The 15,547-nt window shown below is 44.2% G+C and overlaps 1 protein-coding gene across 2 annotated transcripts in view; it reads right to left on the reverse strand.

The window, feature by feature from the left end:
- The window catches only part of daam2 (dishevelled associated activator of morphogenesis 2), a 91,795-nt gene that overhangs the window by 37,283 nt on the left and 38,965 nt on the right, over positions 1–15,547 (reverse strand). For both annotated transcript variants that reach the window (XM_070842201.1, XM_070842200.1), the window contains exons 3-5: positions 12,351–12,440; positions 3,901–3,975; positions 485–579 (exon numbers count right to left, since the gene is read on the reverse strand). In XM_070842201.1, coding sequence (XP_070698302.1) covers positions 485–579; positions 3,901–3,975; positions 12,351–12,440 — 260 coding nt within the window. The remainder of the gene's footprint in view (positions 1–484; positions 580–3,900; positions 3,976–12,350; positions 12,441–15,547) is intronic.

Below are 15,547 nucleotides of genomic sequence, written 5' to 3' on the forward strand. Positions count from 1 at the left end.
ACTAAGGCTGCCTAGGGTTTTCGTCACTCTGCACATTAGGTCTGTCACTACATAGCTCCCCTTGAGAAAACTCAACACCCCCACTTTGGTCCAGACCACTGCATCATAGAGCTGGCACGGGCTGACGGACGGCTTTAAAGGAGCTGCTGACGGGGAGAGGGAGGCGGTTTGTATTAGTGGGCTGTCCAATGTCCTTGAATGTTTCTTTGTGGTGATGAGTGAGGTTTAACAGCTGTTCATGACCATGTCGGGGGGGGGGAGAAGAAAATAAGAGTGCAGATCTTATAATAATATTAATTGAGTGTATTTAAATTGGAAGTAATTAGACTGGCTTTTTTTTTTTTTTTACTGTAGTCCTGAGTACTGTAGACTGTAGACGAGATTTCACATGTGGGGAACAAGTCAAATAACAGGAATCCGTGACTTTAAGGATAAGTGAGCAATGCAGAGGTCACAGTTTAGTTGGACGGAGAGCTTCACTTACCTCATTGGCTGAGTCCGAAGTGCCGTCTTCAGATCTTCCACCACCTTGTTCCTCATTTCCATTTCCTCCTCATCAAAGGCGAACAGGGTCTGCATCTGCAATGGAGTGGAAAGACAGCTGATTAATATTGCAGGAATTTGGGCTTTATAACAGGTGTCACCAGGCAAGCTACCTGCTGGCAAGAATTCTGTGTCTTTTAATCAAAAGCCTTTCATGGTTTCTACTTGGTCAACATAAGAATGTTACTCTTAATTTGGCAGCAATACAGCAGCAAAACAGTCCATGTTTCCCACTCTTTACAAGTAAATGTGTTTGTTTCAATTAGTCTTAGCATCACAGATAATCAGAGCCTCATTAGCGGGCTAATGTTTCAGACCCCCCACCCCCTTCCCTCTTCCTTCAAATGTAATTTTCCCTGTTTGAAACAGTAAAATGAGTCAAAATAAGTCATGCTGGCAATTAGCTCCAATCAAGTTTAGAACAAATGATAAAAAAACACTTAGAGCAGCGGTGGTGTTAATGCATTTCTGCATCACTTAAAGCCCCCCCTCAGCAACATCAAAGAGCTGGCGTGCTCCCATTAGTCAGGGCCACAGGGCTGCTGTTTAGCCTCTCCAGACTTTTTCCATGGAAGCTCACTGCCAAGTACTAAGGGTCAAACATTGTGTGTTTCAGCAGCGGAGTAAGCTAGTCACGGTGACTGCCCATTAATTTGCCTGGAAAAAATATTTGCTTAAATGTGACATTTTTCCAATTCTTAAACCCTCAAAAGGCATAAAGGCCAAAATTGGGTGCAAGTATTCCAAAGCAAGACCTTTTGGACCAGCAGCACCTACATTAGCATCACCTGACTGAAGCCGGACCCCATGTTTGACTACCAGACTTCAGCTCTGGTCTGTCCAGCGTGCAAGAGAGTCTAATCTAGAAACAATGTAGTCAAAACATCCATCGTATCGACTTAGCCTCAAGTCCAGATGGTTCATAGACTCTGTGCCAAGAAGTAAAGGCTCTGGCTCCTGGTTCTCTAAATGAATATGTTCATAGTCAATGGGAAGTTGGACACAACAAGTGTTGGGGAGAGTGAATGATTTGGTCGTGCTGCGAGCCAGTTCAGCGTGTCAATGAGTCTGGCCGAATGGCTCCTTCCTACATCTGCTATTTGTAAGCTCATTCTAACCTGTGGCCAACATGCACATAAGGATGCTATTAAAGCCAATTGGTAAACCAGCAGAGGGTACTTCCCTAAATCCTTATTATGGGAAGTGCCCCCCAAAGCCAGAACTATGCCTTCAAGCTGGTCAACAGTGCGTCGTTAACTGACTGAGTGATGAGTGCAGCTCATCACGACCTTAATTTGGACCATGTGGGTCATGGATGCATCAAGCAAAATAAGTATTTGCTCATTATAAATAAAAGGCAAGCAGTATAATTTGAACTAAAATAGTCATGCAAAGTCAGAGTCACTAAAACGTAATTAGGTTACCAAAATGGGGAGAAGCTAACATCTAAATTTCAGTGGAATGATGTGATGTGAGTCCTTATTTTGTGGTGGAGAAGCTGCGCAAATGCAATAGCTAAGAAGCACTCTATCTACAGAAAGCCCTGTCCAGGTGGGACAGAGCAAAGCTAGCTATAGAGACTCTTGACGATGGCTGATTTACCACTCTGCGGCCAGCGAACAACCTCAGAGTTCTGACATAGTTTTATGAATGAAACGTCAGGACGCTGGTTGTAAGTAATCTCTCCGGGCGGCAGAGCGAAAATGAGCTCATCCAATAACTCAGCTACTGTGGAAGGGCTGCCTCTGGTGAGCTCGCCTGGGAGCCAAGACATGAAGTCATGGACGAGAAGAGCACCTCCAAAGTTTAAAATGTCTGATAGTGGGAGCGAGAACGTGATTGAGGAAGGGGGGGGGGGGGGAGTGGTTGAGTTATGCTTGTGCAAAAGGGGGAAAATAGAGACAAGTATAAAAGTGATTCAATCTATTAGAGTCATGAACTTTTATACTTAATGCAAGCAAAAACAATTCTAGCGTTAATGTAATACGACTTAAATTTCTTACAATATAAAAAAAACATTCCGATTGTTTTATTGAAAAAAAAAAAAAAAAGTTTTGTGATACTTCCTAGAAAATGTCTGGAACAAGTGAAACCATTGGAACAAAGTGAAAACAGCTCATCACATTGGCAGACAGACTTGAAGGAGCGTATACTGCTGACAATATACAAATGACTTACAGACTCCGGTTGTTTTGCAGTAGATATAGTAAGAAAGGAAAAGAAAGGCTGAAACATAACTCTGACAGCGTGTCTGACACCTAATAGCACAGAGGCACCGCGGCAGCCCTGGTGGATTTCAAGTTCTTGGCAACTCACAAATCAGCACTTTCTCTTGACTATACTTAAAATGCTGTTTATGACTGCGTGTGTGTGTGTGTGTGTGCTCTCGCTGTCTGAGCCTTTAAAAGAATGGCTGTAAAATTGTTTCTCCAGACTTCAACGTTGAAGCTCAGGTACCGGTGCACCGTTCTGAAGCAGCTCACTCTGAGTGGAGCTAGCAAACAAAAACAGTTGTAAAAAAAATAGCAACCTTCAACATGGGTCGTTGCTACAGGCGTGTTTGCCAGAGAAACAAACAACACGCTAATAAACACATATTTAATGCCATTACATTTTGGCTCTGTTTTTATGGCGGTCTGTGTAAGTTATGGTTGAACAGTTTCTGATCCATGGCCTGGAAATACTTGTAAATGTATGAAGTGTTGGTCTCATTGGCTGGATGGAGAAAAAACCTAGTGGAATGTTCATGAAAATCCATGATATGTACTGATAAGAGCACAGATGTGAGATCTTCTCGATAGAGTCGCACGTGACTTGTTAGTCTCCTCCAAGAGCTCCAAGAGTTTTATGATTTCCAAACATTTGGGAGCCGACTTGTCGTCCACATGGGGACTCAGGTTCTGACACAAACTGGTCAGTGCCCGAATGTTTAATCAAATAACACAACTCTCACAACAGCAGTAATGTTAAAACTAATACCAAGATCATGATAGAAGGCAGTCATGCTGTTTTTATTGGGGGCCACGCTGGCTAGAAATAATGAATATTGTCATCCTGGCTTTGCTCCATGTCTTTGACAGTCAGTCATTCCCGCTGACTTGAACTGCTGAGTGTCTAAACGGCCTGTTTGTCATCGCAGTGTGTATGAACGCCGGGGTCACGAGCGAAGGAATGCGGCCCTGCGAATGTAACAAGCAGTCAGTGGGGAGGTGATAAAAAGGGAGTCAAGAGAGAAATCTGAGAAAGAAGGACTGAGTGCAGGAGTGGTGGTCAGACGCTCGAAGTAAGTGAATTAACAGTAAAATTAAAGTTGGCAGACACAGGGGAGAAGCTGTTCTGACAATGTGTTTGACTTACAGCAGCCATGGAGTTGATGCGGTCAATGTAGTAGTCGGGCCAGCTGGTGGCCAGCTTGTTGGGGTCCTCTTGCTCCTGTGGACGGACACAAAGACAGGTTGAGTCTCTTTATAAATCACTTTAAACATGTAAACAGTGCACTGTAACTCAGCTTTTCAATCCTGACCAGGGGCAGACATTAGCATGACATCAGAGGGAAAATATTACGTGTAAGAAATGTCAAACTCAATAAAGCCCAAAGCAGCGCTGCATTCTATACATTATTTCAATACCATTTCACTCTTGCAGTATCATCCTTCCATTCTGTACAACAGCTGCACACTACAGTGTCCACATGAAGACTGAATGGATCAGGCAGTTCAGTCCGCACTAACTGGGTCACAGCATCCCAGAGCATCGTCTTGTCTTAGCTTTTATCGGAGAACAAGAAAGAGTCCGAAGAACTGCCTTGAGGAATGAAATGCGCTCCGCAATAGTTTTCAAATAGCTCTGTCTGAGATCAATTTGTCCAGGCCAATCAGAGGAAGCGTGATGGCACGAGCAACCAAGACACAGGGGAAAACAGAGACCATGTTTCACATCTGGTCTTGTTTAGGCCGGGCTTAGAGCACTGGTAGAGCGATGTTGTTGTTCTTGTTACTGTGTGCACGTCAACAAGAGCTGGAAAATTACACTATGTTATATGGCTGCAAAATTGGATAGTTTTGTAGGATAAGAATAAAGAGGAAAAATAGTTTGCGAGTACTTTAAGTGTATGCTAAATCTCTACATACGTCAGAACTTTCTTTTAATAAATGTGGCGGTCAAGGCAGGGACATGTCTTTATTTATACAGACACTTCTGACATTTGACATGTTCAGATCCCCTTCCTGCACAAAGCTGCTAAAAACCTGCATGGAAGCGCAGGAGCAGACAGACATTTCAATTGATGGATCAAGCAACCTCAGACTATGTGAGACCATAAGAAAAGAAACAAAACATTACACGGTGGGAGATCTGCTTAGAATGACTGGCATATTATAAAGTTTCTTTTCCAGCAGATTATTTGTGTGATTGTTAAGTTAAACTGTTGCAGGGGCTATCAGGGGCAAACTAAGCTCTCTCTCTTCAAGTATGTTAACAACTTCATTTACTTCAAAGGCATTCATGCTGCAGCGAGAGCCCATCAATTGCCCGTGTTCCTTGTGAATATAAAATCAATATTTTACGCCACCCAATCCCTTTATTTCTAAAATGTCACTTTAATATTTGCATGGTGACAGCAAATGTCCTTTTCTGTTGATTAAGGCGGAGAAACTATTCTGGGACCAGCCTGAATTGATTGTCCCCAGACATAAAATCCTCTTATTATCTCCAGTAACCCAGTGAACTTCAAGCTTGGACATAAAAATGAACTGCAGAAACAGTAAATCCGCTGATTTATGAATCGAAAACAGTCGTGCAGCTCCACAGCAGCTTTTTGGGGGTTGAAGTATAAGGTTGGTCAACGTGGATTTCAATTATCATAATGACAACCATTTCTGATCTACAGCGCTGCGTGCCAGCGTTTGGGCTCAGGCTAAAGACCTGCGCTAAAACAAAAACAATAGAACTCACTGTACTGTTCAGCTTGTGTTTTCAAGCTGGCCATCGTTTCCACTACGCTGCTGACATGCTCAGGACGCAATGCCAGACAGATCCTGACGCTGAGATTAACAACTTAACTGCCTCTCACTGGCCCTTCAGCTGAATTACCCCCGCCGACGTGCCCTCAATAACATGTTGAGTCCAATGCAACATTTACTCTGGCAGTTTCACGAGCCGGAGTAAAGTACTGTAATTTTCGTCTTGTTTTGGGACGAATAAAAAATGATTACAACATGAGTTTTGTTTTGGGGGTCCCACTCATATCAGCCCATAGACTTCCTGAATAGTTACCCTTTTAATGGAATTTAATGGAAAGGGTGAGGCTATGGCATGCTTGTTCTTGTGTGCCGTTTTCTTGATCAAACCATTTTGGGAAGTAAATAACAGTTGATGACTGGTATTAAAATCTCACGATAAGAGGCCAGACTCCAAAAAGCTGGAGCCCGTTACAAATGAAAACTGCAAACAGCAGGCTTTTGATATGAGTGGAGGCAGTTGGGTTGTGTGCACATTTGTATGACAGCACTGAACACACATTTTACATGTATACAGTTTATACTCTACTGCTATACTGCTGTTCTGGTTATGGTCCTCTTCGGGGAGAAAAACATTCCAGTCGCGTGCTCCGCTGCGACAGTTTAAGGTCAATCCAACCATTCTATTACAGCAATTACACACTTACACTACACTGTACATTCCTCATGTCTGGTGACATTAAAGATGATTTACCATGCAAGTTACTGCAAAGGAGGACAGGAATCCCCAGCAGTGTATCAGGTATATTTCTGTAAGGTGTTCCTCTTGTTACAACCATACGTCTGAGGGATATATAGTTTCTCTGAAGACCCAAGCACCGACTACAGACAGAATTCAAGAATATATCCCCGTGTGTTTGGCAGGCCATTGCATTTGCACCTGAAGTTTACAGACTAGATGGAAATACATATTTCATGCCATTTAAAAGATTTCAAACCTCCTTAAAGGCTTCGCTGACAATGATAATTGAGCTCACAGGTTGTAAGAAACCTACACAGATATGCATCATAAGTCCAGGAGGGAGAAATGACCCTTTCAGCTGTTAGCTGACGGCATCCCAGATTATGCTATAGGTTAGAGTAGGTCACTTTAACCTCTGCAGGTCTGAGTCCTGTCTCCATGTTAAGGCCTTATCTTGCCCTAATATGGCTCTCCGACAGACAGGCGCTGCAAGATATGCTAGAACTCTCTGTGCTAAGAATATTGCTAACAATACTGAGCAAACCAGCTGTCTCCGTATTGGTCTGTAATCTGGACAATATACACTACTCACTAAAAGTTAGGGATATTCGGCTTTCAGGTGAAATTTCAGGATGAACCTAAAATGCATTCTAACCTTTCCAGGTGAACTTAATGTGACCTTCTCTAAACCTTTGAATGCACATGTCCAACTGTTCAGTGTTTCAGTACTTTTTCACAAGTTGCTGTTCTCTAACAAGAAGCTTAACAGCAACATTCACAACAGGTTTGATCCATGAATCCACCAATACATTTCCTGCTTCAGTTAGAATTGGTATTTAAACAGTCCTCCTCATCATGCTGTTCACATTCTGACATCATGAGACCAAGACGACACCTAACAGTTGATCAGCAGCACCTCAACACTGGAGGCTTCAAACAGGAAGTCCTCAGACGGAGGTGTTCACTGAGCTTAGAGGGTCACAGAGTGTCATCAGGAGGTTGGAACAGTGATACAGAGACTGGAAGAGTCACAGAAAGGAGAGGAGTGGACGTCCTTTGGAAACATCCCAATTTATTGAGACACTGAACATGTTTTGTTGTGGTATACCTACCACTGTTGTTAGATTTTCTTTCAATAAATTGTTTAAAATGAAGAAATCACCATCGCATGCTTCTACTTAAATGCCCTACTTTCATGATATAATATCACTGTAGCATTAACTTTTTACATTTTCCATATATTTCACCTGAAAGTCGAATATCCCTAACTTTTTGTGAGTAGTGTATACCTAACGGGAAGAGGATCCTCAGAATTGATGCTGGCACCGCTTGCATGAACTGCAGCTCCGCTGGCGTCACTTCTCCTGATCATTAGTAAATATTACTACAACGTAAGCCATCCGAGTCTCCCGAGTGTCTCTGTGTCGGCCTCCATAATCCTTCAACAACCTCTCATCTTTCCACAACAGACCAACCACTCACTTGGCCACTGTTACACCCAAAGCACACTGAGGTGTCATATGGGATGCTGCTACTGTTTGCTCGACTCCGGAACACACACTCACTTGTAAATGACGAGAAAGAGCATGGGAAGAAGGCAAAGAGAAATAATGCCATACTACAGTCCCTGCTATGTGCTTGATATTTACCCTGTTGCACACATTCACACCCATATTAACGTGTTGTGCACAACAAAGATCAGACAACAGTCCCTCCTTCGAGTGCAGCTCAACTGCTCTGACAGGCCAGAGTCTCTGCATTGGCCGTCACTGACGCGCTAACATGTTTCCAGGCTCGAGTTTTTCTGGCAATCGGAGTGCTCGTCTGGTGCACTCTGTTCCCATGTGCTCAGAGAGGTCCGGGGGGACCCTGGATGTAATGTGGCAGCTCTCGTGAGCAATCCAAACCCATGACAGCACCAGCAAGCAGCACAATACTGAAAGAAATGCCATGCATTCAAGTACCACTTCATAAAACAAAAAGGAGGGAACTGCAACAGACTGCATTTACAAAGAATAAAGTTAGCAGACATTGTATTTGGCAGGAAATAAGAAAGTCTGCAAAAATTGATGCTAGTGTAGTTGATGCTTGGATATCATATAGCTGTTAAATGGCAGATCGAATCAAGTACTGGTCCAGGGTCCTTTTCATTCCCAGTTATATACTCTGCCAACAATGTCTGAGCAAACACCTGATACAGATGACAAAATGCTCTAACATAGAGACTAAAATGATCTCCTTGGCAATCTCCAATGAGCAAAAGTTCAATCAAGAAGGTAACATGTGTCTATTTGACTATGTGGTAAAGCAGGTGTGATTTACCCAAAACCTAAAGGCCTAACTGCACTGAAATATACCGACTACATGCAACAAATTCATTACATCGGAATCCCTTTATGGTCCAGTAAAATGGGCAGCACATGGACTATCCAGTAACTACAATAGCACTTTGTTACAGCAAGATATCGGAATGCGTTAGCTGTCATTTAAGTATATATAAGTCAATATTTTTTTTCCATACTCTCTTCTCCAGCTGTCACCACAACATCCAGGGGGATTGTCCGACATTCCAAAGAGCCAAACTCTCCACAGGGGAATATTTATCTATGGAAGCCGGGATATAAAGTCTCACCTAGAGAGGCAGGAAATGGACAGGATATTGAATTCTGGAACGTTATGTAACACTTGCAGCCTGTTACAGGTAGCTAACATTACGCGCATTTTAGCACACGCTCCAGCAGAAATCCGTGCCTGAGGTCGCTTTAGTTTAAGTGATGGGGATAAAGCACACATGGCTAATAATTGAATACAGAAGCTGCTGCCACGTTAGCAGAGGACAATGTCTGGGTGCACATGGTACCATCAGCCTGCTTGTGTTAAGCTATGGCATTCCATTCACAGTGTCTGAGATGAGAACTACGTGGAGTTGGATGATTTTCTACAGCAAAACTGATGTGAAAACTCTTTATAAAGGGAATTTAGGACAGTTTGTAGTTTTGACACTGATTAAAGGGCTATGATATGTGATAATGGGCTGAAAACACAGTGTGTGTGCATGCGCGTTTGTGTGTGTGTGTGTGTGTGTGTGTGTGTGTGTGTGTGTGTGCCAGTGCAGCACTACTAATAGAAGTCAGGAGACCCTGTTTGGCTCCCAGCACTGAACGATTATCAGGAGCTGTTAGATGTTACAGCGTGTTCTCTACCTGGGGGCTGCTGGACACGAGTCATGCTTGCAAAAACAAGTCCACACACACACGCACACACACACACACACACTCACTCACAGACAGGAATGTAATACACTCATACAGTGATTTACTCATGCCATCTCTGTTTCACTTGTGCACTAAACATGTACACAAGCCATCCCCTTCATTCTCACGCTTACCAAGAATGAAGTCCACTCTCTCTCACACACACACATAGACACCCAACACCCGGGGCCACGGCTGACTGGGTGGTTGAGATCAGAGATGCAGATATGGTTGGCTTATATAAAGCCCAAAGCCCTCGAAAAGATGTTCCAGTTAGTCATGGTACAGTACACTGAGACCATATTTACGCTAATTCCCTTACATCACCGCTGACACTGCACAAGGACCGGTGTCAGATAAACACACTAAAAGTGCTATTTTGAAAAAAATAAATCTCGATGTTGGGTGTAAATCATGCAATTAAAGCAGAGTGCCACTTTCAACAACCCGGCTCTGATAAAACGAGTTTTCACTACCTGCACAGCAACAAACAGTTGACAGCAGACAGACAGCAGCTAGAGAACAAATGCTACAAGTAGCAAGCAAAATAACCTGATATTAATTGCAATTTTGTTAGAACACTGTGTTGTGAGGCTGTCAAATCACTTTTATCTCAGGTTTTTCTGCCCCCTAATGGCTAAAAATGGAATTATGGTGCTGTGACATTTTCTAAGCTCATACGAAGGGGACGACCAAGTCACGTGTGTTTGCAGTTCTGGTGAAAACTCTGTATCGGAAATGTCCGCTGTTAGAGAAATAGGGGTTTTAAGTGGTTTTATTACCTTGAGAAGTAGCAGAAATGTCTCAGCCCACAAAGACAACATTCAGTTTTTTCAGTTTATGTGAAAACGTGTGGTTGTCACTGGACAGCGGAGACATGGAAGTGGCACAGCTTGAATGGTTTGGAGTAAATGTGTTGGCTGGTTTGTTTTGCAGGTGAACAAAGTTAGTTTGTCCCTTTGTCATGGCCTCAGCGGCTCCTTCCAAGAGTTATCTAACCAACACAACTGGAGCCGTCGCTTGGCCGCAGGAAACAAGGGAACCAGTGTTGGCCGCTGACAGGAACGGCTGAGGGAAATTCTGCTGTCCTCTGCTCTCCATTCAAATCACTGTCATGCTGTAATTCTCAAGAACACAAGGCACTACTGTGCGGCGTACGTGTGTGTGGGTTATGTCTGAATAACCTGCAAGCGCACATTTTCCTGCGTATATGGTTGTTCATGTGTGAGTGGGTGCGTGCACGTGGGGACAGCCTTCATGCCTTCCTGCCTGCATATTCACACACAGACATGCAGATTATTATCCGATATTGCACGGCAGTTGTTTTTTTCCCCCCTCGTTCTCCATTACGACGCCTCTATCCATGAATGAAGGGTTTGTTTGGTTTTTCCTCCGGCTTTCCGCTGTGCACTGTTACCCCGGTTTTGCTCTCCGCTTCTTGGCCTGGACGCACGGCTGGTTTTTTTCACCTTAGCCTCACAGAGGAAATGATTTCTGACTGGAAGAGATGGGGGAGGAACGACAAACTAATATATCCTACCTCTGCAGCCGGCTTAAGCGCGCATTGCAAACCATTTCGGTTCCAATATATCCAGGCTGTTGCCAAAAATTTTGTTTCCGCTACCTTCAACAACAGTACAAAGAGTCCCCATAAATGTCTGTGGTTGCTTCGGTGAGACATTCAATAACTGATATTGGAGTTATTATTGAACTTGCGGCTTTCATGTGGGTTCGCATATGCAAATGCACATTTTGCCAACAATTCAATCCCCTTTGGTACTATGCAATGTATTCAAAGGGCAAAGTCGAATGCAAGTCCTATGGTTATCATAATGTATTAAAAGAAAGATCATATCCTCCTCTTGTATTTTTAACAGTATTGCATTTCATTGTAAACCGGTGTGGTGCTCCAGCTCCCACCCTCGCCTTGACATCCCTCTAAACACACCGCAATTCCACTGCTCTTCTTTTTCCTAGTAACTCAACACTGGCCTGAACACAACTACAAACTTCTACACTCGCAGGTGCACACACACAAGCATATGCACACACACACACACACACACACACACAATGCGGTGTGTGTTTACTCCTTTCTAGAAAGGTTGTCAGAGCCAATCATATCAGCTAAGCTGCCTTGGAAAGAGGAAGGAGGGGTCCGATCCTCACCCTGCTTCCAGCACAAAACCTCAACCAAAAAACAAAATTAACAAAGAGACACAGGGGAGGGTTTGTGACTATTTACTCAATTTGCTATTGAATGAGAGGAGGGGGGGGGGCTGAATTCCCCTTTTTTCTCGAAGCACAATGTCATGATTCCTTGGAGGGTATCTGACCACAAAGTGAGACCAGAGTTGTTGTGGAGAGACACGCTGAGGGGTATGAGGAGAGCGAGAGATGTTTTGGCGAGGGGAAAGGGGTGAAAGAGAGGGCTAACCAGAATGTTCTAGTGCTTCCATGGTATGTTGACAATTCTCAAGGAAATTGCTCGCTCCAACGTGGGGAGGGAGATTTCGAGATCGAGGGTCTGGGGGTGCATTTGTGTGCGTGTGTGTGTGTGTGTGTGTGTGTGTGCGTGCGTACTATGTTGCATGCTAACAATGTTGTGCAATATGTGGCCAGCGTGATATGTGCATATGTTTACTTCGAAGCAGAAATGAGAGGCTGGAAAACGGTGCTGGCTGTGTGGCTGAGCTGACTGAAAATGGGCTCTGGTAATACGCTGCCCTTCAATAACATTCACTGCTGAGAGCTGAGTGAGAGCCCGACTGTGAGTTCAGGCAGCCAGTCAAGCCGAGGGCCAGCCAGAGATACGAGCACATGTACAGTAAAGTAAAGTAGAGACGAACTCACCTTCTTCTTGCTGCAGTAGATCTGCCATTTCTTCTCATCGGGCAGAGCGAACATGGCCTCTCTGTTCTTATCCGTCAGGTCCAGTTCATCCTGCAACAAGAAGGGAGGCCGTTTAACCCATTTCTAAATGACTCACATAATAGCACGTCAAGAATCAGGACAGCAATGATTAAGAAAAACCATGACAAACAAACATAATAGCCAAGCACCATTTTAAGTAATGGCTGGGAGATAAAAAAGAATATAATCACCCCATCCCTCAGGACACAATCCCACAATCCCTGTTGTTTTGTTATCTCGAAAACAAAACAGAGAAAACTATCTTCACAGTGACTGCAGATTACTGGGTGAGCTGAGTTTACACAGTGATATTTGATTGTCCAACCTTCCCACTGTCTGACTGAGAGCCGGTCTCTACAGACAACAGAGGAGTGTTTTAATATTCACCCTGCTGTTCCGCTCAATTCTTCAGCTTAGTACAAGGAGCCTCCTGCACCTTTTGAAATGCATATGAGACCAGGAAATGAGTCTCTGTGTGCCAGGGAGGAAAAAGTAAAGTCTTGGAAAAGAGAGATGGATAAATCAGGGCTAAGGGGAGAAGGAGAGAGATGGAGGGAGGAGACAGAAAGAGGGATGCATTGATGGAAAGACAGAGAAAAGGGGCTATGAGGCTCTGGAAATGGATGAAGCACAAAAAAAAAAAAGTAGAGGAGAGGATGAGATGCTATAGCGCAAGGGCTTTGTGCTCAAGCTCAAACTAATCTCATCATAATGGTTTTGCTACCATGACGTCAGCCAGAAGTGCCGGGCCTCCCGGGCCCCCCAGAGGGAAGATGGCTACCGATGCCAGAGGTGGGGCCCCTGAAAGCCGGCCAGTGGATTCACAGGGTTTGTTTTCATCCATTCAGCTGGGCCGGGGTGGGCTGAGGTGGCCCACATTCCAAGTATCCGCCACTATGAAGAATGACATCATCTCTCACCCAGTCCTTTCAATGTGGAAACCAGCAACAGCATTATTGTGGCTTTGGCAAAAAAAAAAGGAAAAATCTGAAGGGTGTGAACTTCAAGGGGGTCTGATAAAGATGAAAACCACAAAGAAGCTTTAGAATCTTTGGTCAAAGTGTTTTTCATCTCAGCAGCATGAATTCGATGATTAATTGTGACTCACACCCAGAGCTGATCATCCACATAACCAGCTACAATAAATGCACGCTGCTGTTATCACGCTCTTCAGTGTTAAGCAGCATCTTGTGGCGGCTGCACATCTAAGAGTCTCTACAGCCTTTGGCTTTGGGTTGGACAATGATCCGCCCTCTACATCCCCAAGCTTAGATACTGAGGCCGAGGAGCGAGCTCTTGTCGGGCCTGTCGCCCGGTCACCGGGTCAAAACCCTGCTGACCAATCTGCTGCTGTTCTGAGGAGCTGATACTGTCTGCTGGTGGGGAAATCAGTGAGAATGAGACCCCTGGATTTGAACCAGATGGGAGCGGAGCCAGGCAGCCGATCTCTGTGCTCCTTCTTGCTATCACTCTCTCTCTCTCTCTCTCTCTCTCTCGCAGCTTTTCACCAGGGCTTTCCAATTAAGGTCTTACATAGACGGGAGTTACATGAGAGCAGCATATACGTCAGCAATGAAAATAAGGATTTAGTGTCTGAGACACAGTTTCAGCAGTTTAGGAGAGCAGGTAAGCTACCCCGGGAAGTTTTTTTTAATTCCATTTAGAAATACATTGATTACATAAGGCTTTTACATAAGAGTTCAGGTGCATGAATAGGATCATGGCAAAGTCAAGTGTGGCAGTAAGACCAGGAAAACAGGAAAAGGAGTGGCAGGTGGGGCTAGGGGCTAATGTATCATGAGATTTTGAATGTAGACTGCATGTTTCATGAAATTATTGTCAGATAGAAGAGGTACCAGACTGCATTTGAATCAGAGAAAAGAGAAAGAGATTAAGTCAAGAAAGAGGACATTGGGTAGGTGGAGGAATGTTCATTTCATGCCAGCCAGAGGACTTTTTCCTTTCCAGATATTCAATATTCCACCGTTTTCTTCCACCTCCAGCCTCCACGCCATCACAACCTGCTCCAATACCACATCCGCATGACACGGCCTCTTGTCATGACCATAGCAACACCCAAAAAACACCCTCTTTCAAGCTTCCAAAACAAAACTGAACCACTCTCCGCTTTGTTGTGTAAAACCTTCCCTTGATGTGCCCCGTCTTCCTCCGCCAGCACCCTCCACTTGGGAATTCACATAAACTAAAGCTAATATTGTTACACCTGCTGTCTAAAAGGGGGGAAAAAAAATACACAGCCGAGGCCTCTGAACCTGTTCTTTTGTATATTGTCCAGAACTGCCAATTGAATAATGTTACAAATTTAAAACGTGACAGTTGTGAGATTTGCCCGTCATGCCAGCTACCGATCGACCGACCTGTTCTCGAGACTGATGTAATACAGAAGACAATTTACTTTTGCCACTAATCATGTCTTATATAAATTCATTTACATGACATCACAGATGTCAGATGATACAACATGTCTGTGGGAGGTTTAAAATACCATATGGAACGAGTGGACAGAGAGGGAGAGGGATGAGTCGCAATGACACATGGGAGTAAAGTCAAAGAAGTGTGGGAAACTCTAAATACCCGCATATTGCTGTTTAGACTAAATGTCCACTCCAGGTTAAGTGCATGGTGACAGGGATGAAGCACAGGACTGGGGGGGGGGAGTAGGGAGAGTGGAGAGGTGGAAAAGTGTGAGAATTGCTATGTGCATTTGAGACAAAGATGGAAGAAAGGCACACTAACACAGACATTTGAGAGAAACAAAATATAGAGGGTGAGTGAGTGAGTAGGTGTGAGTGACTGGCATGGGAGTGGGAGGGGGTGTGTCTCTGTGACAACTGATTGAGAATGTGTGAGGCTTCGCCTAAATGGGAAATGTGTGTGGTTCAAGAATGACATCCTTTCACATGCATGTGGGTCTATGAAGTGGCATTTCCACAGTCAATATGAATGTCTTTACCTCATGTGAAGTCTTACAGTACTCGCCGAGAGGGTTTGTCTGGCGTAGTGCTGACACACACACACACACACACACACACACACACACACACACACTGTATATGTGTCCCGCAGCAGTCTCTGGGCGAGACAGGAAGGCAGAGGAAAGACAGGCAAGATGGCAG

The sequence above is a fragment of the Pempheris klunzingeri genome, chromosome 13 (genome assembly GCF_042242105.1).
Source record: "Pempheris klunzingeri isolate RE-2024b chromosome 13, fPemKlu1.hap1, whole genome shotgun sequence".
NCBI classification, from domain to species: domain Eukaryota; kingdom Metazoa; phylum Chordata; class Actinopteri; order Acropomatiformes; family Pempheridae; genus Pempheris; species Pempheris klunzingeri.